We start from the raw sequence: 24,168 nt of genomic DNA on the forward strand, positions 1-24,168 counted from the left end.
AACATTTAGTTTCAAGTGTTCGGAGTACATAGCATTTGTTTGGCATAGGTTACAATATTACATGTCATTTTAATCCTTGTGCCTTAAAAGAAACACAATATTAATTCTAACAAACTCAGTTTAAAACCCCACCCTAACCTCTGTGATACTTAGTTTGTAATTATTAAAACATAGAGAACACTCTACACAGTATGTTGGGAACACAATGTGGCAGACAGTTGAAACTCTATCTATAGTAAATTTTGGAAAATCTAATTTTTTTTTTTTTTAATAATTTTCTGATAATTTGGACTGGTCCAAAGAGCACTCATTTGGAAAAGAAAAGAAAAAAAAAAAAAAGGAGGAAATCAAAGGTATTACAGTTTAAAGGAAGATCACTTGCTTTTTAATTAAGTTTGTTCTATTTTACACTTTTAAATCTTAAGAAAATGGATTAATAGTTTCTTTATTCTGATAATCCTATGCAGAGTCCTAAAATACCTAAGACTGTTTTGCTTGTTTTATTGGTTTCCTCCTATTTGTCTGCATATCGAACCTTGTTACAAAACAGATGATAGGGTTTTTTTAGGGTTAGTTTGTTTGTTGTTTTTTTCGTTTGTGTTTAACTGTGTCTGGATAACACCAAATCTAAATAAGGTATGGCCTTAATCTCTGACTCAATTCTGCATAACAACTAACAATAGAAGAGCAACTATCTTATTTTTAAACTAAAAGCATATGAAAGTTTGAAGAAGTTGTTTTACCTTCTGTTTCTTCCACAGGCACCTAAATCCTCAAAAATCTTGTGTGTATATACAAGATGTCTTCTAAAAATGTTACCCTTAATTATACTACCTACAAAGTTATGCATACAATTAACCAAAAAGGAAACTAAACACAATATGAAACATTGATTTAAAGGAAAAGAAAAGGCATGAAGACAATCAAGAGTATACCAGGGTATATACAACTCAATATCACGTTAACTTGGCAATGAGGCTTTAACAGACCAGAAACAGTCTGCACGTTAACTTGTTTGCCCCAGCCATAAAAGACACACCCAAATTTGAAACAAAGATAATAGCTGTCTCAGCAAGATGGCACGTCACTGTTACATGAGGTTGATCTATGAAGTCATTTTCTTAGAATACTTACCACTAAATCCCAGTTATTTTGTTCAAGCAACGTTATAGCTTCATCAATATTTTCAATACCAGTACATGCCTAAAAAGAAAAAGAAGTGGTAAACAGAATTAAAAGCATTGATCAAAGTATTAATACTTATAATTTCATTAATTTCAGCAGAATGACAGGAAAGGTATAGGTCTTTCATTTCTGTTAGGAGAAGGTAATCCAGAAATCAGGTTTCAAGTTTTAAACATCAAACATTTGGATATAATTCCCTGTTCCACCAGAGGATTCTTGTGTAACCTTGAGCAAGCCACCTAGGGAAGCAAGACAAAGTAGTTATTTGTAAAATTAGGACATTAGTGCTGTCCCATAAAGGTGTTTTGAGAATTCTACATTCAGAACTATGAAATACTCATACTACCTTAAAAGGGAGCACAAAAATACTTAATACTTAAAGTGTTTGAGATGGCTGAAATATTTTGTCTAAAGCCAGAAAGACATATATAAACCCTACTGCTTCCACCATCATCTTATACCCCTGCTCACTCTGGGTGTTACACAGTGCAGTGTAAGAGGAAAAGAAGGTGGCAAGTATTAATTTTTGATCAAAGTGCCAACTTACTACTGCATGTACAAATGAACACCCCTCGTGAAACTATTTAAAATGAAGACTATATAATGAAACATTTACAATGTTCTCCTTTCAGACAAAACGCTTGCATGTTGTTCTAGCCCTATACTCTGGCTTTACCTAGGTCAAGAAATCTAATACAATAGCATTTTTAAAGTAGTGATAACATCCCACAAAATGGTACTGTAAATTGAGCTTAATTCCCAATACAAGAGAGCACCTCTACTCAGCAAAAACCTTGATGCAGCATCCTGCTTTCTTTTTTTGATACCCATACCTTTTCAACTATTCAACTTCAGCAAGCAGAGCATTGCTATTCATTCTGCCACATATTTGCTACCATTCACATTGGAGGATATCAGATATATTTCACCAGAGGGGAAAAACGGAAACAGTTAAGTTTCTTTCTGGAATTTATCTTTCATCCTAATCAAAGCTATGCTCTATATTCAAGCACACATGATGAGTTCAGACTTTTACAAGATCTGAAACATGATCATGTTCCTTCTGCTCCACCACACAGTTATATTAAAAGTTTATATAAAGTTTATATAAACTACATTAAAAAACCCCAACCTTTTGACAGTAACTATACAGAGTTAGACAGCAGCAGCAAACAGATCAGTTTTCCTGATTCCAAAGATATATAGTCATGTTTTTCCTTTATGTGAGAAGAGAAAAAGGAGGCTAGGCACAGAAACAGACACTTTTTTTCTCCCAAGACACAAAAAGCCACCAGGTCGTACATTTTCCATACTCTGACTTTTCTCCCAATTTACAACAATGAAGAAATAAAAAGTAGAAAAGAAATCAGAGAAATTCAAGGCCAATTGAATTTGGCCAGATTTCTCTCTTCGCATATTCAACACTGAAGAATTCCACGCTTATGAAGCGTACAGTATGCCTACCCAAAATGGACCAGTCTGGAGGACCACAAGGATCACAAGACGATATTTTAGAGATTTTTTGCCTGCAGAGGGGAGGCAGCAGTTTCTATTGATCCACAGTGCTCTCATGGCCAGATTGATTCTCTCTGGAACAAGACAAAATTTCTTCCATTGCTCACAGCACGTTGTGTTAATACTGAATTTCACCCACTTTGCATCTGGAGTGCTAAAAAAATTTTTTAAAATACAGTTTTGCTCTTCAGAAGCATCACTTTGCCTTCTCTTCCATTACTTCTTGCAGTTATTTCTGAAGTTAAAAATGAGACAACTTTAACACATTGCCTAGCAAATGTGAAGGTTATATATGCTTACGCCAGGTAAGCTTGAGGAGCGCAGGGCCTGAGCTTGTCATTTCTGAAATCACAGGAGGGTTCACACTACCATAAACCTGCCACTGAAATTGATGTCAACGGCTCTGCTGCAAAGCAGTCTTACTTTGAGAAGAAGTTTTGCAGAAGTGACAGTCTGAGTTTCTGTTTACAGTTAACTGAAATACACTTAAAAATCTGGTCATGACAGAAATAAAGAGTTACTATTTCTCATTTACCAGCCCTGCAAACTCTGCATGACCTTTCCAAGAACTAAGTTGTGTTCCAGCCTACAATAAGAACCTGACCAACCATGTGTTGTTTTCAGCCCTGGGCTGTGCAGATGAAGTTGAGGAGAGGGTACCTAGAATTCAGGGCTCATATATCGATTGTTGTTGCTCCCTCTTCTGTATCATGCCTGCAGCTCAGCTGACTTGCAACTGTCCATATGCACACTCTTAGCCTATACTAACCGCAAATCAATTCAGATCACTTTGGCATACTTTTATTTTGAGATAAACTAAACAAAACTAGCTTACCCTTCTGCCAGAGCACACAGTGAAAGGAGTACCTCATCACAGCAGAGGCGGAGTAATTAGGCAACTAATTCACTTGTATGTCTGCATCCTTCCTAAATCATCTTGCTGGCGATTTACAATCTAAAATAGAATCCCTTTCTTTCCCTCTGAGCAATGCAGAGTCATTGGGGTAACAGGAACAGACAGGTATAAACAGCAACTAAAAATTTAAAAAACATCAGAATTCTTAATAGCCAAAGAAAGCAGTTTTGTTGAAAACCCTTGGACCATTTTTACAGTCACTTTTAACATGTAATTTTGAGGAGTTCTAAAACTAAGATTTCACTTTCCAGATGGACTATTTTTGCTAGTTGTCAATAAAACAGAAAACAAACATTCCTGAATGCCAACAATGAATGAATGAGTGCTACTTATCAATGTAACCATAAAACACCCTGCTAACATCACGGTTGCACCAAACTGATGTTTTTCAGAATAATATTTCAACATGAAGGAGGATCATTGATTCAGACACCACACACTGCCATACACAAATCCCTGCCTCCAGTCATGATCCATCACCGGTCTAAATATCACCAAGGCCAAAAGAAAAAAAATAAATAAAAAGAAAAAAAAAGAAAAAAATGGAAAATTTGTTTCCTTTTAACTGCATTGTACCATGCAAGATGAATTCAAGAAAATAATCTGGTTTGCGCCTTTTGAATTTTCCCTAAGAACGTAAGCACACAAGACAGGTAGTTGTCCCTCACTGGCAAGCGTGATGTGACGTCAAGGACTCCTGGAGCGGCAGATTAGTCCCAGAACAACCGGGAGTGCTTCTGCCTTTGTTTTCTGTAGGGAAACACACACAGGAAACCAGCAGGTTCTGTGAGCCACAAAACTAACAAAGTCTGGTTCCTTGTGGGCTTGCCACTCATCCCTAATTGCATGGGCTGATTTAAGTTTTTCCTATGGCTGTAATATTTATAAGGGCTTCTTTTGATAGACTTCTTTCCATGTTACCTGGCTGTATTTTCAGGAAATTTGGAATAATTTAATGGGTATTGGAGTCCAGGAGTTCAAAAGTTATTTGTGGGGACACCTGGGCACCATAAGCCTATGTGTCTTACTTTTTTAGGAAGGCAGACTAAAAGTCACAGGGTTTACATAAAGATTTTTTGCTCATTTTTATGTCTTTCATTCTACCCAAGCAAGAAACAAACAAAAAAATAATTGAATAGGGGGAAAAAAAATAATGTTAAATTTGTGCAGAAACAGAAGAAAAAAACCCCTTCAAAATACAACAAAGCAGATGAGCTCCGAAGATGCAAAACCACATCTTTGTTACTAAGCAAGTAAAGTGATACTAGTTGAGGAGAAATTTTTTTTCTTGATTCACAGATTTTATTCAGCTTTATTTTCATGAGAAACCTACTTAATAAAAGGCATGAAATATTTTAGAAGGAATCCTACCAGAATACTACTAACTCTTGATTCAATCAACAACCAGCACATCCTCTAAGTCATCAAACTGAAAGAAACAAACCACCATAGTAAAGGTAAAACCTTCAAGGCTCACTGATTTGTAAACCTTTACACATCAAAAAGAAACCAAAGAATTTTTTTTGAAGGACAAAGGGCAATATAAGGTAGAACAAGTTCCTTCTCCTCCTCTCTGCATTTTCACCCTTCACAGCAGCTCCAGCTCCAGAGACTGTGCAGTCTCTTCTGTGTTTTTTTCAGACCACACAAGAGGAAAATGAATGTGAAGATGAGAATACTATTGTTTTGCACTGAATGCATAAAAACAGATTCTGAAGATAAAGTTATTGAATGTTAAAACAACTTTCTTAGTATCCTGCTCTTCCAGGCCAGGTAAGTATTTCCACCTGACAGATTTAGATTTGCATATAATAAAATTTCAGAGCGCTTCTCCAAATTTTTTCAGGTAGCTTTGCAGATTAACCATCACCTTAGTGATGGAGAGCTTACCCTTGGAAAGATTCACAGCTAACCATCAGGGGTCCTATTTAACCGGCGCAGTAACCTTAATCACTGTTACATAAAAGAAGCAAAGTAGCCACTGAGGAAACAATACAGTAGGAGAAAAGTCAGAGGGCAGACAGACTTCAAGGCATTCAAGACAAACCTAGGAGGTGCTTCCAGAAAGCTATAATGCAGGATGACACACTTGCTCTTCTAAATCCCTTGCAGGGTGGTCTGACCCCGGCAGCCGTTAACAGCTGGATCTGGGTTTTGAGACCCTCTGTGACCCCCCACCTCAACAGCGCAGGCTTTAGCCTACCTCCACATCACAGGAAAGCAGCTGACTTCCCCATCTGGCAGCAGCTGCCGTTGAAAATGCTCCTCCTGCACCTGCTGCAGAGATCCAGGCAGTTGTTGCACAGCGAAGCTGGAAGGGACAACTGCTGCTCCTAACACAGAGAGCCGGGCTGTTACTTCTGCAAAAGCTGGGAAAGCAACAAACAGCTGTGGCTGACTCAAACACAGAGTCAGGCTACTGTTGCCCCGACAGATAGTGGGTGGCAGTTGTTGCACAGAAGCTGGGAGCAAATGGTATTTGGCAGCAAGGCAGAATTTATTTCACCTGTGGCACCATTCCCCTTCTCGCCAAGGCAAAATGCAGCAGTCAAAAGTATCCAGAAGACCACAGTCAGCCTAACAGCCAGTAGCTGGATATGGAGAACTTTGAATTCTGTCTCTCTCAACATTTTTGTTGAACAATTCCGTATTTCCTTTGACTATCAACAGTAGCCATACTTTCTCCCAACAGGGACCATCTCTAAGCTAACCCAAACTAGGCTTTAGCCTAGAACATTTTGCACAACAGGTTCAGGCCCATTAAAATCAGGCAGACAGATAGCTGTGAATTACACTGTGCACCACTCTCTCCTGTAAAAGTCAGCTGGAAAAAAAAAAAAAAACTCACTTTGTGCCTAACTAACTGCAGAGTGCATGTGGAGATTAACATCCTCAGTTGCTGTCTCCTGCAGTAATTTAGAGCAGATGCAAATATAGGTACCATGCCCAGTCCACTGTTGTGGTTTAACCCCAGCCAGCAACTAAGCCCCATGCAGCCACTTGCTCACTCCCCCACCGGTGGGATGGGGGAGAGAATCAGAAGAGTAAAAGTGAGAAAATTTGTGGGCTGAGATAAAGACAGTTTCATAGGTAAAGCAAAAGCCATGCACTCAAGCAAAGCAAAACAAGGAATTTGTTCACTCCTTCCCATGGGCAGGCAGGTGTTCAGCCATCTCCAGGAAAGCAGGGCTCCATCACACATAACTGTTACTTGGAAGACAAACGCCATCACTCTGAAGGTGCCCCCCTTCCTCCTTCTTCCCCAGCTTTATATGCTGAGCATGACACCATATGGTATGGGATATCCCTTTGGTCAGCTGGGGTCAGCTGTCCCAGCCGTGTCCCCTCCCAATTCTTGTGCACCCCCAGCCTCCTCGCTGGTCGAGTGGGGTGAGGAGCAGAAAAGGCCTTGACGCTGTGTAAGCACTGCTCAGCAGTAACAAAAACATCCCTGTATTCTCAACACTGTTTCCAGCACAAATCCAAAACATAGCCCCATACAAGCTACTGTGAAGAAAATTAACTCTACCCCAGCCAAAACAAGCACATCCACATAACCAAAAGGATAAAATTGGAGCCATAGCTCCAAGTACCCAGAACAGCAATGAACTCAGGCAACTGATCTCCCCGGTAGAGTCACACCAGTTGTCAACTACAGACTTTTTCCCTCTCGCTAATATCACACCCATCTGTCTCAGAATAAGACTAAGCTACTGTGATTCGATGTGATGCCTCATCCTCAGACACTGAAACAGCTGATACAGATTCTCCTGTACTGGATGAAAAAGGGGAAAAGAGCTTTCTGCCATCAGCATTTTGTTGCAACTGTAGCTCAGTCCATCTTTTTAAATATTTATACAAAACTACAATGCCCAAAGAAACAACTACATTAAGGTACCACAAGACTCAACAGGTGAGATCACCTAGGAAGAAAAGCTTTCATCCTCTGGGATCTCCTACAAAACTTCAGGAAGCCAGCATTAATACATCTCCATCCACTGCAACTGCACAGACAGCACCCTAGGAAATGCTTACTTTTTAAAGTACTCAATAAATTTTTATCACTACATATAGCAATGCAACTAGAGCTAACTCTATTCCATAAAGATATATGAGGTTTTAAAGAGAAATCAAAAACACTGGCAAAGAACAAATATTATTAAAATCAATTCACTATCCCTTTAGTAACCTACTCTTCAAAAGATAAGAGAGACTAGGAGCATAGAAAACTCTTTTTGAGTACAGGTTCAGAAGGATGGCTGAATTCTCCAGGTCAGCAGCTTAAAAACAAAAAACCACTCAGAGCTGTTCTTAACAGCATATGAGATATAGCAAAGGGTATTGCTTATCTCCTTGCATACTTCCCCTCCAATATAACCAAAATCTAGTTTGCTGTTCTATTCACCTCTTCAATTACAACTAGACAGATCAGTTCACAGACACACTTCAGCTTCCTGTCAGGTTTTGCGTACGTCCAAAGACAGAGAGTCTACAGCCTCTCTGGGCAGCTTGTTCCAGTGCTTCACCACCTTCACTGGAAGAATTTTTTTCCTTATATTTAATTACGATTTCCCTTGCTGTAACCTGTATCCAGTGCCTCTCATCCTCGGACTGTGCAACTCCAAGAGAAATTTGATTCTATATTGTCTGCTATCACCCACTGTATAGTTGAGACAGCAACTAGATCCACCCTTAGCCTTCTCTTCCAGGCTACACAAACCCAGCTCCCTTAACCTCACCTTTCACAAAACATGCTCCAGCCTCCTCTCCACCTAGGCAGCCCTCCACTGGGCTTGCTCCACTTTGTCAATGGAGGGACTGATACTGGACGCAGTACTCCTGGGAGTAGTGGTCTCACCAGTACCAAGTAGAGGGGAAGAATGGCTTCCCTCAGTCTCCTGGCATACCAGTACAGCCCACTATGTGGCTACTACCTCTACTAGAAGGATCCATAATTCTCTTTCTAAGCATTCCTAATAAAAATCAGGTTTCTGGATGCAGGATTTTTAAACAACCCAAGTTTCCTCTTTCTAGAGTGAAACACAGTACCTTGCTTCCTTTTCCCATCCCTTATGAGGAGAATGGTTCAGTAATCAAAGCTAATAATTAAAAGTCTATAAAGTAGCCAAAGGCAGCTCCAGGTAGTATCTGCTATAAGTCTACTCAAACCCAGAAAGCTTTAGGACATTAATTCACCTATGACATATTAGTAAGTGAGAAAAAATTTCTTGAAAATTCACACATACACTGTTGCAACGGTAATTACCTCAAAGCAACTGAAACCGAGCATAACACTTGTTCCCCAAAAACAGGTAAAGTTAAACCAATATGCTCAGCCAAGCAAGTAAAGGCTTTGGTACCACAATATCACATTTAGGATCCATGTGTAACTCCCCTCTGGGCTATCAAGAGATTCAGCACATTCGGACACTCACAACTGAGATTTTTTTGGTACCTTGGCTCTTCTCATCCCTGAGTCCTGCCTGTCTCAGGACCACCTCCACAGACTGCAATACCAGCTACATACATGCCCCTCTTGTGGCATCCCCTATCATTCTAACCTTGCAACCACCCTACTGATGTAATGAGACTGATCTTACTATGAGTCATCCATGGTTATTAAATTAACTTTTACTTCTTTCTGTTTCAGACAAACACTTAAAAAAACATCCAGGCGTATCGACTGAGACACAAACTGAAAGGTCACCTACTGCAAGCATCTAAATGAAGAGATAAAAATGCTTCTCAGAAGACCATCTGGTAAAAATTAAGCAGATTCAGCAGCTGTTCACTTAACCAAAACAAGCTAATACACTTACTAGTATCAGAAATTGAGAAAGGGTTTAAGCAAATATGCCAGGCTAAAGTTTTGCCCAATTAATTTCATCTCCCACCCCCAACTATTTACAAGCTTCATCATTCTACTATTTGAGCACCACCTTAAAGAAAAGTCTAAAGTAAGGAAGCATTAGTCCCTTTCTACAGGAGGAACGGGGGGTAAAAAAAGAAAAAAAATGGTATTTTTGAAGGTCACAAAAGACATTTCTACGTATTTGTTACCAAACAGACAAGAGTGAACTTTGCCCATGCTCTGAGATGACTGCAAGCCTTCTGAGCAAAGCGAGCAGGGTACAAAGTCTAAACTGGTAGCATGAAGCTCTAACCACTTCTCAGCAGAACTAGCTAACCTGGCACCATGCTAACCACTTTCAAATCGTTTCCAGCAGACTTTGAACACTCTCAAGACTCTGGAGCAAATTCTGCTTCCAGAATACCACGAAGGCACATCCCTAGGAAGCCCATGAGCTAAGCCAAGACATGAACTCTAGTCTCCCAAGCCCCGTGCTAACACGCTAGCACTTAAGCCACATGCACTACATACAAAGAGTAGTGCTCAAACTGAATTAAAAACCAAACCAAAACAAAAGTCAGTACCCATTAATTAGTACTCTGGACTACTAAACCCATTTGTCTTTCCTGAAGACAGCCTTTACCCAACAACTACAAAATGTTGTAGTTAGGATTATCCCAAAGTTTCTGTTCTTGTTTAATACTTTAATAGAAGTATCTCAGTGAAGGTAAAAAGCCCAAGATCTCCTGAATCACAGTCATTTTGCTCTTACAGTATCTTATACATTATCACATAAGAAGAAAAAACAATGGAAAACAGAAAAGAACTGCAGGGGTCAGACAAACACTTTTGCTTACTGGATATTTGCAGTCATCTCCTTTCTCCTCATTGCCTCAAAAGCAGTAGAACCTTAAAAACAACTAAAGAATAAATAAAAGACATTTGCTAGATAAGCACACAAAGGAAGAGTACTAATCCTACAAAAAATATTTTACTCAACATTCCACAAACACTCATATTTTTTTGGTGAAGAACAGGACCACAAGGAACGGGCCACAAAAATGATCAGAAGGATGGAACACCTCTCCCATGAGGAAAGGCTGAGGGAGTTGGGGTTGTTCAGACTGCAGAAGAGAAGGCTCTGGGGAGACCTTATTGCAACCTTTCAATACTTAAAGGGGGTTTACAGGAAAGATGGGGACAGACTTTTTAGTAGGGCCTGTAGCGACAGGACAAGGGGTAATGGTTTTAAACTAAAACAGAGTAGATTCAGACTAGATATAAGGAAGAAATTTTTTTTATGATGAGGGTGGTGAAACACTGGAACAGGTTGCCCAAAGAGGTGGTAGACGCCCCATCCCTGGAAACATTCAGGGTCAGGTTGGACGGGGCTCTGAGCAACTTGATCTAGTTGAAGATGTCCCTGCTCTTGCAGGGGGGTGGACTAGATGACCTTTAAAAGGTCCCTTCCAACCCAAACTATTCCATGATTCTATGACATATTCTTCAAAACCTGGAAATGGTATCCAAAATAGGAAAACAGAACACTGAAATCCCAGCAAAGCACAGGTCATACCATAATGCAGGCCAACAAGGACTGCAAAAAAACATTTCTCTAAAGACAGAAAAAATTATATAAGCTTTTAAAAGCATCAGGACAAGGAAGCCTGCCAGAGAGTCAGTGGGACCAAAGGAAGAAGATACTAAAGAAGTAGTCAAAGAAGGTAAGGGCATATCGTAAAAGCTAAATCAATTCTGTGTGCTCATATTCACTACAGAGGAACTTAGGGACCATCCTATAATAAAGCTGCTCTTTACAGAGAGCTCTCTCATCCTTAAATGTCAGTGGAGACTTATAAAACAAACCACTAGGACCAGATGATAATCCCCAAAATTTTAAAGGAACTTAAATATTAATTTTGGTGGTGGTGGGTTTGTTTTACACAGACTGCTCTTCAAATCAGCCTTAAATAAAAGTTGAATCAACCTCACATTCCTACAGTGCTGATATTAGCTTTTTGGTGAATTTTATTGTGCAAACCAGAAGAGATTAAGATTTCTACAGTTCAGACAAATTTGACTTCTGTACCATAAGAAATAGCAGAAATACCAACAATGTATATAGAATAGAATTAGTATATACATGAATATATATGACACACTGAGGAAAAGTGAACACAGCTTCTACAGAGCAAACTCACATATCACAATACTATTCAGATGTCTCTGAAGAATGCAAGACTAGCTCAAGCTGACACAGTTTATTTCTGAAGTCTTATAACAAACCCCTATCATCAAGCTCTTAAAGTGCTGACTTCCAGAAACTAGGACGAAGCAAATCCATTCAAATCCTGTTCCTTTTGGCTCTTTCCTAAGGACCAGCCACTGCTGCAGATGAGACATTAGGCCAGCTGGGTCTTCGATCTGAGCTGATATGGCACCTTTGATATTTGCTCACACAAACAACCTGACCTTTTAAAAAAAAAAAAAAAAAAAAAAATAGAGGTGACTCAGTTTCAGAGTTTCTTGTCTTTAAAAATTGTTTCCTGCAATAGGTAAAATATGAAACCTATATAAAATAACTCAAGGGCTAACGTACTGTGTTCTAGTTTCAAAACATCTCTTAAGAGCTTCAGCTTTAATGAATTATCTTTTGAAAGCATAACTACTCCTGCAGAATAAAGACCTGCTCAACCAGTTAGACACAGAGGACCAGTAGATGACTACTATGATAGACCAAACAACATGTAATGCATACATCAGGGCTTTAGTTTCCTCTTTGAGCAGTTTGTTTTTACAATTGCACATTATCTAGTCAACTCTAAAAAATGGGCTTAATTAGTAAGTATCAATCCAGCCAGTAAGCATGTCATTTCCTTTCATCCAAATGATGAGGGATGAGTAAAATGTTAGGTACTTCCCCAGGCTTTTTATTCTAGTTCTTACAGTAGTTAAAAAAAGGACTCATCTAATGGCTGCCCCACAAATGCACAAACTTACCCACTGACTGAGAAAAATATGAAATCCTATCAAAGGTACGCCAGGTAGTTCCTTTAATAAGCTATTAACCCTTGCTTCTGGTAGGGAAACGTAAAAACTAGGCTTGCAATGGTAACTGAACCATGAGAACTGCCCAAATAGAGGGGAAAATTCTACCCTTTCAGACTTCCCAGCACCAATGCAATATTCTTAAGATAGGAGATTCTCAGGACCCCTTAAGGCATGTAGCAACTTGCTCAAATCCTCATCCTCTCCTTTTCCGCACCTCCTTCCACACAAAATTATGAACTTGGTAAGTGTGTTTACTATAAATGACCCTTGCTTACCAATAAATATTAGCCACATTTTATTTTCAACATGCCAAATAACTTTCACATTACCTTTCAATGAAAGCACATTCCTAGCCCCTGGGAGTACATATAATTAATAATTTCGATATTATAATTAGTATTAGTTGTCATGGCATTGGAAAAAGGATCCTACAGCTACCACCTCTCAATCTGTTTCAGTGACCTACTAACCCAAATACCTATATGAATGGGCTGATAGAAATGGTGACATGATTACTATGATGTGAAGAGTCTTTTCAAGGTAATTGAATGAAAAGAACAGCATAAACCTCTTTCTAAAGATGAATTGGTGCTCCAGTGGTAAATTATTTAGGTTCTTACAGCAGGGCTGTAATGCACACAAATCATAGTATCCTGTTTCTTCTCTATAAATGTCAGATAGTATTTCTAATTAACTATCTGTCCTTATATAAGAGAAATTAGCTAGCTTTTCCTTGAACATCTATCAGTGGAAATATCCAAGTTATCATGTTTCTAAACGGACATCACTTTTACTCCAATTTCTTATTTGTGACTCCAGAATCTACTTCACTTTCAGTTTAAAGGCCAGAAAGGTGACTAGTAAATCAAACTAGCTTTGTTCTGATGAACATGAGCTTTGGAATTACAGTTGAGCCTAAAAGTATCTAAAGAAATTCAACTGTTGATTCTTCAGAAACATACAAAGAACAACTTAATATAAGCAATGGTCTTGGTAGCAGAAAAGGACAATCGAAATAACCAAACTAAAACACACTAAGCATGCAGTATGCTTTTATCGTGTCTCTTGATCCTAAGGCCACTTACAGCAAACAAAATCAATTGTGTTGCAAACCAAGATGTCCAACTACCAGTTCCAATGCTGTTACTGACTGCGTAATGCACAAAATTATAAGATGTGATAAAAAGCAACAAGGATTAAAAGGAATTCTAATCAAAATGTAAATTAAGAGCCCTCATAGGTATGAACTTCAATATCCTACAGTGTCCTAAGGTCCTGTGAAGCAGCGTTGAGCATCTTGGCACCTAGCTATTAGAAACTTAGCAGAGTCCACTTTTACCTAAAGATACCCAGTATGAGGGGATGAAGAAAACAAACCTGTCTCTCCCAAACCTTGATTTCTAATCTATACAGTACTGGATTTCCTTCCAACTACTATGGAGAGAGCTGCAGAGCTCAGTCCAGCTGGTATGCTCTGGGAGTGCCCACTGCATTAAATTCTACAGAGAGGCCACACAAAAGAACGGTTTGGTATGAGCAAGACTGAGGTTTTAAGCTCAGAAAGATCTGAACACATATAAAACCAGATATTTAGGTGCCTAGGGAGACTTTCTGATGAAAATGTAGGCCTCCAAGAACTTTAAAACATAAGTTGGAGGACACTTTCCAAATATTTAAACTTTGATTGGAAGTTTCTTCTGCACCTATCTTTTGCTGAGGACCTTGTTCCAAGTGAACTGCCAAACACTTTACAGAAAGTCTGTAAAGAAATCAAGAACAGTCCTTTCTGCTCCAATGCCTTAATGACAAAACACCACAATTTCTTTCAGAAATCATATTAAGGACATCAACTTTGCTATTTGTTCAAAACCCCTTTGTGGATGGTTTACCCTTACATAAAATGGTTGAAACGCTCTTTCCAGCCACCAGCGTAAGTCACAGTCCAGGGCAAGAACCAAGGGTACTGACTGGAAGCTATTCCTGTATCTGCCTACCTTTTTCACCCATCAAATTTTCATGCTGGCAATAACTTAAAAGTGACAGAAAACCTGAGCCAGCATGCCAATACACACAGAAGAAAACAAAGCTCCCTTAGCATCTCCCAAAAAAGTTAATACAGATGTAAATTCTGCACATAGACTGTTAGACACTGAAAACAGTGTGCATAACAGAGATGATCTTGTACAGGGCTGAAGTAGGCAGATGTTTTTCATAACCACCAAAAAAAATCCAAAACAACCTTTAAAAATAACTGACAAAATATATTTAACAGCACTGTGTTTCTTTCATTTTAGCCATTCCATAAGGAAACAAGTAGTTTGAATTATTGTTAAATCTTAAAAAAATAAATAAAAAAAAAAGCTGGTGTATCAATGTCATGGTCAATTTTATAACTTAAAACATAATTATCTAGCATGCTTTCTCACCTTTCTGTAACTGATGGCAATGAGGTTCTTCCTTCCCAATTCCCCCTTGCTCCTCCCACAAACCTCTGTTTTTATGAAAAAGATTGACACAAAGGTGAAGTTTGAAAAAAAAGGTATTTTTATATACATGCGTGTGTATCATACCAAAGCAGTCTATTGCCCAGTTAAAAAAAAAATGCAAAAAGAAAAAAACTCACATAACTTCGTTTCACAATGAACATGGATGAAAGACGAAGGAAGAAGAAAACGATTAGATATCTGTTGTTTCTATGAAAGCAAGAATTTTTGAGTTTTGCCATTCCACTCCGAAGCCTTCCCACCTAGACCAAATCTTGAGCTACTTATTTATTTGGTCAATGAAAAATGTGAATTCTATGAAAAATTCCCTTCTGAAGCTCCATGTGCCAGATATTTTTGTAATATATGGAAACCCAGGAGCTGGCAACTCCCACAATACTCCAACCCTCAGGCCCACTCTCCATTTAGAATTGTTGTGAGGACAACCACTAATAAAGTGGTCCTATAGGTGGACATAACTTATAATGACAAAAAGATATTCTTGCTAATTTTAGTCCCCATCCTAAGTGAAGCTGTTAAAACAAAAGTAAAGGCGCTAGCGTACAAAAATGTCAACGTCTGACACTTCTGCCAATACTCAAAGACTGTTTTTCATTCCTGAACAGTTTCACTATGCCAATTTAACTAGGTTTAGTGCAACTAAAGTTTGCAATTTAAAGAGAAAAAAAAAAGAAATATCTATTTTCTTTATAATGAAAAGTGGACCAATATCCTGTGAGAGCAATTCTCTTCAAACCCCAAACTGCACAGATCACGAATATATTTGTGTCATGTGAGTACTTGGGTATCCCACTGGAGAAGGAAGAACATTTTGCAGTTAAACACAACAAACAAAAGAAGAACAGAGATGTTAACAAAAATTGGTAGAAATTACATGCCATTATCTCCCCCAGTATGTGAGGTATGTTGCAGCATCACTCTTTTACCAATTCGCATGCAGTTACCTTTTTAAAGAATGTATGCTACAAACACAAGTTGTTGGGTTTTCTTCCTATACAGTTTTTCCTATATGCCAATGACACTTTGTGGAGAAATTCTGAATTGCATTTAGTAAAACAGCTAAAACTTGTTTGTGCGCTTAACTCCACTACTTTAGCTACTTCCACTGAAAACAATCAGACTACTCATGTATAAAGCTAAGCTTCTGCATAATCTTTCCTAAGTGAGGACCTAAGAAGGAAAAGTTAGACAGGTTGCTTATACAGCCCACATGCATGAATACGTACTTTGTACTCCCTGGGTAGCATACAGTAACCTCATTAAAAAAGGAGAAGGAAAAAAAAAATAATTATAAACCACACAGAACAGGCTTAAATTGTTTTGAGACATTAAAAAAAATTTTTGGTAGATCACTTACTGTGTTTTACTCTATAGTTAAAATATTTTATAAAATTATTCAATGTTTGTATGTATACGTATGTATATATACACAAAATATTTTTTTTAAGTATTTCTCTTTAGTACCTCAGAATGCAGAAGTAACCTGTTACAACAATCAGAGCTGAAAGGAAAAACCAAATGCAATACAAGATCCTGCTCCAGTTGAAATCAATGGCAGAATCCCTAATGGCTTTGAAAGATACAAAATAAGTCCATGAAAGCTTTACAAAAGCATCGAACATCAGTATAATTATGACTTCACTGAGAAATATTTTAAGGGGAGGGAAAACCCTTTCAAGTTTTAAAAAGTTCAGAGAACACTGCTCTATCCCCCTTAAAAGTAACTTGGGAAAGGCGAGCGTGAAATGGTGATGGAAGTTTCCCTCCCAATCTAATTCAGCAAAGATTAGCTGAACAAAACTACAAAGAATTGCTTTTAGAATTTCCAGTGTGCACAACATTCTTCAACAAGATACCTCACACAAATACAGAAGATGGCAGCAGAACTCCGAGAAACACATTTATTAATTAAAAGGTACAGAAAATATAGAAGGGAAAATCATGCAGAATTACTTTGCACATAATGTTTTATTTTCCATTTTAAATTCTTAGCGAACGAGTTGTAAATTCCATCAAGTATTTAAAATACCCAAAATCCCTTACCGTTTTATAACAGCCTGAAGATACAAGGCCTAATAATGACTGACATTGTCTTTTACTAATCTGAAGCTTTAACAGCATGACAATTGACAGTTCAGTGTTTCAGAATCAGGTAGACGCTTGAGATTATTTAAAACAAAAAAAAATATTAAACAGAAAAACAAAGTTGTCTGCTGAAATACAAGAGGAAAAAGTTTTGTTGGTTTTTTTTTAAATACACATTGTTATATGATAAAATATTTCCTGGGTCCTAGGTTCAGACACATTATGTCATCCTTTATCTACAACTGGTTTCTGTAACTCCACCACCCATCTGCAAGTTTGCAATAATACTTAATTGTCTTCATGGTACCAAACACTGCAGTTACTCTTATACCTTTATTAATTGGTTTCAAAACCCAAGCAGATAAATACTGCAGAACTGCAAAATAGCATTGACACTAAAAACTTGGAAAGTGGATACATAATGAAAGCTCTATTAAAAAAAAAAAAAATCTTACATTCACCAGCCACTAACTTAATCATCTTCTGGGATTCCTGAATGTAAACCTGTTTCAGCTAATAAAGAGGGATTCCATAAGAGTCTGTCTCCACTAGTATGAGTGCAGAATTGGGGTCCCAGTTTCCTTTTACACAGTATATTGTTACTGGAAGAACTCCCTTATGAAACTCCAACCTTAAAATTGAGACATCACTCCTTACACACACAAAAGTATCTTCAAGCACAGCAAAATAAAGGATCATTATAGAAACATTCGTTAAACATTTTAATAAATATGGGTATAAGATACGCAGGCACAGAAAGGGAAAACAGTTCCCTGTTATCAACTGGGAACTCCGCATGTTATGTCAGTAAGATATCAGACACCTTTGGCAAAAGAGGAATGAGATAACGTACCCTACGGTCACCCTACCTGTAATTCCAAAGAAACATTCTTGTTAAACACGCACACAGAGTGAACGAAGGGATTACTTTTTTTTTTGTAACTAAGTGGAATAGTTTCACTGATAACAGCTGAAAAACAGTCTTTTAAGACGTTGAACATACAGACAGCAGTTTTACAACTTGATCCAAGAATATCCAGGAGCCTATCCATGAAAGAACAACCACTGCAAACGGACAAAGTTTAAAAAAAACATCAATTGAAAAGCAAATATTAAAAAGATGTATTCAAATATAATCTGATACCCTTCCAAGCTGCTTTTGGCTCTCCCCACTATTTCAAATGCAGGTATATTCCACTTGTTTGTTTACTTGTTCTTAGAAAAACAATAGAAGAACTAGCAATATTGAGAAGCGATACACTGAACAGATTAACCAGGCTCCTGAACACATCACTTTTATTTAGAGAAAGACTTTATTCTAGGAATAAGATTTAAGAGTTTGAAGTTAAATTATAACCCTTTTGTAGGGAGGAGGGAAGGTAACAAACAACTTTTAAGGGAATATTCCTCCTTCCTACACAAACATGTTGTTGTTTGGAATGGGGTGGGAAGAGTTTTACTGTCATTACAACAGTCACAGGCTGAGGCAATCATGAAGTTAGTGTTGATGCTATAATGGAAACACCTCTGTTCAGCGTTAATCTGTAGTACCAGTAAGTGATTCATTACAAACACTGTGACAAATCATGAGGAGTGATGAGTTTTGTATCCTCCCTGGCATTTGCCTCTTCCAAGAGAGCTGGCTCACAGCTGTCCCAGGGCCTGGGTGGTTGTAGAGGGTTGGAACAAGCAAAAAGTGGATGAAAAAGCTGGTTTTATTATTATTAAAAACTGAAACTCTCTAAGTCAAAGAAGACATTTTGTTCACGCACCTTGACAGAAGAGGGCACATGTTCCCCATTTCTGACCAAAAAAAAAAGAAAGAAAGAAAGAGCGGAGGCTTTGGAGAGTGGGCTTCACACCCACCGCCCTGGACCTTCCCACAAAGAACAAGCAGCACAGCAACGAGGAGAAAGAGAAAAGCAGCGAGAGGCCACGGTTGTGTGGCGGCGGTGGCTTGAAATTTACCTGGAAATCAGCCAATATCATTTCTCGGTCCATGTTGGACGCCATTGCAGCCAGCTGCGTCCCCGGCTCTGCTCTGACCCGCGCACCTGGAGCTGCTGCCGGCGAGGACGGGGCAGGGTGGGAGCTAGGAGCTCATCGAGGCGCCGGGCTCCTCTCAGGCTCCCGCGGCGCCCCCGGGCTGCCCCGCCTGGCAGCTCCGCGGCGGCCGGGGCGCAGCGGCGGCGGCGGCGGCGACGAGCGGCGGAGGGAGGAGAGAGGCGGGCAGGGGGCCGGGAGCGGGCCGGGAGCGGGCAGCGCTGCCTCAGCTGCTGGCCCGGGAAGGAGGAGGAGGCAGCGCCGCTCCCTCCCTGCCTCCACAGCGCCTGTCGCACATTTTGCCTGTCATTGAGGTCGCAAAGAGGCGCTTTGCGGCCGGCACGTGACCACCCTCCTGTCAAGCGCTCGCGAAGCCGGGGAGGGGGGTGGGGCCGCGCCTTTCCGGCAGCCCGCGGTGGCCGCGGCCGCTGCGCCCCCGCCACGGCCACCGTACCGGCCCCGAGCCCGGCCCTGGTCCCGACCCCGAGCCCGGCCCTGGTCCCGACCCCGGCGGGAAGGGAGGGGAGGGTGTGCGTGAAGAGCCTGCGCCGGTGCCCGGCGGAAGGTGTCCGCGCCGGGTCGCGGGGCCACGGGCGGCCGGTCCGGACGAGCGGCTGAGGGAGCCCGCGGCCCGCGCGTAGGCCTTCCCTGAGGGGACGGACCGCCTCAGCTTCCGGGGAGCAACGGCTGCGGCCCCGGCCCGGCCTCAGAGCGGGGGAGCGGCTCCTCCGAGCGGGCGGGGCAGCTCCGGCCCCTGGCTCGGCCGGGCGCAGCGCTGCCCCGGGGGCTGACGCGCCGTCGCCGGCGGTTGGCGGCAGGTGGCAGTTCCCCGGGCCCGGCGGCGGCGCGGGGTGGCCCGGCTGGGCTCCGCCGCCGGCTGCGGCCTAACGGGGCGGCGGGGCCCTATCTGCAGCGAGCCCGGGCCGGGCCTGCCATCCGGGGCCGGGCGCGGGGGACACAAGGGCCGCTGCGGCCGCCGGCCGGAGGGCGGCTCTGCCTCCCCGTGCGGGAGCGGGGCAGCCATCCGCGTCCCCGTGACAGAGGAGCGGGCGGGATCGCCGTGGCATCGGTGAATGCAGCTGCTCAGTCCCCAGCGCGGTTTGCGTCTGCTCTGACAACCCCTAACTTCGTGCTCGCTGAGTGAGCCCAACCTCCCCGGCGCAGGGGGCTCGCACCGGCCGGGGGGCTCGGTAAAACGGTGATTTTCCCCGTCTTCGTTCTTCTTTTGAAGGAAGAGCATTTTCCACAGGTTTCTGAGCCGACAGACCGTGATCTGCACAGCGGCCCTCGCTCAGGCTTAGCGCTCCGGCACTGTAAGATGCAATTGCATTATACACCACAGATAAATCGGGGGGGTTTTAAGTAATGCAAATCTAGCTGTACTTAATGCTTTTTAAGTCTGCCTCCTACAACCTGATGCCGTTCACCGACCCCCTTGTCACTGGCGTTAAACACAAAGACGCATTCGGACACCAATTTGCTAATTAGTCCAACATGTTTTGCTCAGCTCTTTGTACGGGTGTCGCAGCTACCCAAGGTATATACACAAATAGATCGAGCGCCTTTCTTATTAGCGAAAGCTAATAAAGCTACGTGGTGGCATCTGTGAGTCAAGTTATTTTGCCGTTTTTAGGAAACACAGTTCTTTATTGTTTTTCTCTTCCGTCCGTGAGGGTTACAGACGAGTTTCTCAGACTCCGAGCTCCCTGCTGCCTGCCGCAGCAGCCGGGCTGGCACCGGGGAGAGCTGCGGGGAGCGGGGGGGCACGGCGCGACCGCCCGCCGCGGCCGGGTCCGTCGGTGGGGAGGGAGAGGGAACAGCCGCTGCGGGTGGACAGGGGCGTAGGGGAAGTTAAACTGGACGTTCAGGAGGGTTCACAAGAAAAATACCCCTGGGATTGTTTAAAGCCTGTTGGCGGGTGCTACTGGGGAGCGTGGGCTTCAGGGCAGCTGGCAGCGGGGGGGTCGTTCAGGGTTTCCAGGGGGGCTGAGGCCATAGTAAAACACCACTTAACGATGCAAAGCCAGAGTGTCAGGGAAGTTGAATGTTCTATTTTATCGTGTTCCTGCTCTAGTTTATGTTGGCAGGGTTCGCCAAGAGGTTTTTATTGCCCACTGACGTTGGCTGAAAAACCCGAGCTCCCCACCACCGAGCGGAGGGATGGTGAAGGAATTGCCCTCACACCTGCCCTTTTCTTTCCAGGTTGATGTTACAGACAGTTCTGTACTAGGTACGAGGTATGGTGCAATGCCAGGGACAGCCTATGCTAAATTACAAACAAATCCACCCACACATTACTAGAGAGTAACTATAATAAAGGCTGAAAAGCAAGTTTTAGCAATTGGATTAAAGCCAATTAGTTCCTGGCACGAACTGAAGCTATAGGTATGTTGTCAAGATTAGTTACACAGTGTTCACGTCTATTACAGTCATCTCTAAAATAATGATATCTATATTAGATCAAAACAGGAAGGATTTGATCCAGAACATGAAGAAAAGGTGAAAGGCTGCACATGCCCCACAGGGCAGGAAGTTCACGTTCAAGTCACAGCGAAAGTCTCTGTCCTCCTCCCCACGGCCCCTCACCCCCACCCACTCGAGGTGGCTTTTTTCGTCCAACGAGTGTCAGACGAATTGGAGAGCCGGGGGGACATTCGCTTACTTTACTCCTTGCAATGCCCGGCGATAATATCTCCCTCCAGAAGGTGTTTTGGCTGCTGATTTTGGAGCCGATCAGGGCAAATCTTCCTGGTTTAGGAGGAGTATCTTTATCATGCTTGAGAGGAAATGATTAGGATTAACATGCTGCTTTCTGCAAAGATTTCTGACAGACCCGCACGGTGAAGGAGGTTTGACGGCACTTTCTGGCTGGGCAGCTTTACTTGCTGGAGGCCTGCAGCACCCCAGCTACGCTTTACTTAATTATTTCTGTTATGTGGCAGGATTAACAGAAGATGGGGGGGTTATTCTGAACTGTAAAACAAAAAAAATACTGGGGCACTGTTGTAAGACTTGCAGGTCTAGTTCTGCAGTAAGTTAGCAACAAGTAACACCACCAAAGCCTGTGGATTTTAGGCACCGAGTAGTCACAAAATAAGTAATTTATAAGCTGTCTGACTGAATATTCGAAGTTTTGCATATAAATTCCTTCCTTATGCAGAAAAGCAACTATATTTGAATACGTGGATGTTATTTATATACGTACATTCCTAGAGTTAGCTTTGAGGGAAATTAGCGTTCGTATTTTTGTTTACAAAAACTGTTAGCACTATTACTTCTGGCCGAGAATTATCGCAATGAGGCCCTTAAAAATGCGCGGTTTTTTTCCACTAAAGGTGGGAGCGCGAGTGGGGGTCAGCTGATAACTTGAGGATAGCTGCCTTCCCTGCCCCGTGTGCAGGCGGTTCATTCCCCGTCACCTTTGTATTCTCACAAACAGGCGTGGGTGGGAGAATCAGTACAGGAAAATGTAATTGCGAAGCAACCGAAGCTGAAGGGAGCGCCAGACGCAGCAGTCACACCGCCTTCCTGCAGCTGCCCGGGTTGCAGGTTCATCCCTGTAAAACTGGTTCTTCCCTCCGCGGCGGTGGCTGCAAGTCAGGCCCCGGCCACCCCCTGCCCCAGCCCGGCTGCCGGCGGCAGCGCTTCCCGCGCAGGGCAGCGCTGGCGGCCCTGACCTCGCTGCCAGACAGGTTCCCTCGCTAACGCACCTCCCCGAGCTGCCTCACGCGTGTTTACATTCAAATTAACTTTCTCGTGGCGTCCACGCAGAAAACGGGCGAGCGGATTGCCTCTGCGACCGATACGTTACGTGTGCTTATCAGGGAGCCATGACATTGCATCTTACCTCTCGCTGGGTTCGCTTTGGCAGAATTCAGCCTTCCGAGGGTCCCTGAAACTTAAAGCAATCCGGCCATTAAAGCCGGTTTAAGACATGCAGTGCTGCTAGGCAGAATGGCAATGAAATCTCCGTACGGTACCGTCGTCACTTCTTCGCCCTTTGAAGGAAAAGCGAAGCCCTCACGTCTTCTCGGTGGCTGGGTGCGTTTCCCCCTCAAAATGGCACTTTCAAATCAATCAAGGACACCCGAAACGCGGAAAGCAAGGAGTGCTGCCGTGGCCCGCCGCCTTCCACCGTTAAGACAACTTGACATTGACCCTTCATCCTTGACCTTGTCCTTAGGGAGAGGAGCCCGCGTCGCTGCCGGGGTGCACCCCGGCCCCGGAGCCGCTGCCCCGCGGGGTGCCGAGCGAGGGCGGCGGGGCCGGGACAGGGGCCGGGGCCGCGTCCGCTCCCCCCGCGGGCAGGTGGAGACCGCCGGGGGGGAAGCGCCGGGCAGAGCCGCGGCGAGAGGCCGCCCTGCCGCCCCCCGAGCTGCCCCGATCCCCGGTCCTCCCGCGGGGCGCGGCCGCTCCCGATGCTAAAACCTCCTTTTCCTTTCATTTTTCCTCCCCCTGTTTCCCCCCCCTAGGCCTCAGCAGCGCTCCTCCTAAAAGCACCCTGACTGTTACGGCTGCGGCGGGGCAGTGCCGTGCCCGGGCCGCAGGGCGAGGGGAACGACACAAGGCGCCGCGCCGCGGGGCCGGGGCCGGGGCCGGGGCCGGGGCCGGGGCCGGGGCCGGGGCCGGGCGAGGGGCGGGTGCGCGCCGCCGCAGGCCTTCCTGCCCGGCCGCGGCGCAACTCCGCCGCGCCTCCTTAAATCTCTGCCGTTAAAATGTGGGCGGGTGTTTCAACTCAAAAAGCGCTCAAATTTTTTTTCTTTTCAAAAAAAGCTGATGAGGTTAAAAAAAAAAAAGGGGGAAAGAAAAAAAAAGAGAAACCGGCTTCGCGTCCGTAGGAAACAGAAGTAGCGATTGTTTGTGCTTAAAAAAGGGGGAGCGCAAAGCCGCGGGCGGAGGCAGCGACCGCGGACCGGCAAGTGCAGCTTTATTCGCGGAGCCGAGAGGAGGCGAGCGGCGGCTGTCACTGCGCGCCGGGAGGCTGCCGAGCACGGCCGGGCCGGGGCAGCGGCGGGCAC

General features: G+C 42.9%; 1 protein-coding gene across 1 annotated transcript in view; it reads right to left on the bottom strand.

Annotated features, from left to right (window-relative positions):
- FAF1 (Fas associated factor 1) overlaps positions 1-19,609 on the bottom strand; it is a 179,193-nt gene extending 159,584 nt beyond the window's left edge. Inside the window, exons 1-2 of the mRNA XM_075508737.1 lie at positions 19,076-19,609; positions 1,135-1,203 (exon numbers count right to left, since the gene is read on the bottom strand). Of these exons, the coding sequence (XP_075364852.1) occupies positions 1,135-1,203; positions 19,076-19,120 (114 nt within the window). The 5' untranslated portion in view covers positions 19,121-19,609. The remainder of the gene's footprint in view (positions 1-1,134; positions 1,204-19,075) is intronic.
- Between the last annotated feature and the right edge of the window lie 4,559 nt (positions 19,610-24,168).

The sequence above is a fragment of the Mycteria americana genome, chromosome 7, assembly GCF_035582795.1.
Source record: "Mycteria americana isolate JAX WOST 10 ecotype Jacksonville Zoo and Gardens chromosome 7, USCA_MyAme_1.0, whole genome shotgun sequence".
NCBI classification, from domain to species: domain Eukaryota; kingdom Metazoa; phylum Chordata; class Aves; order Ciconiiformes; family Ciconiidae; genus Mycteria; species Mycteria americana.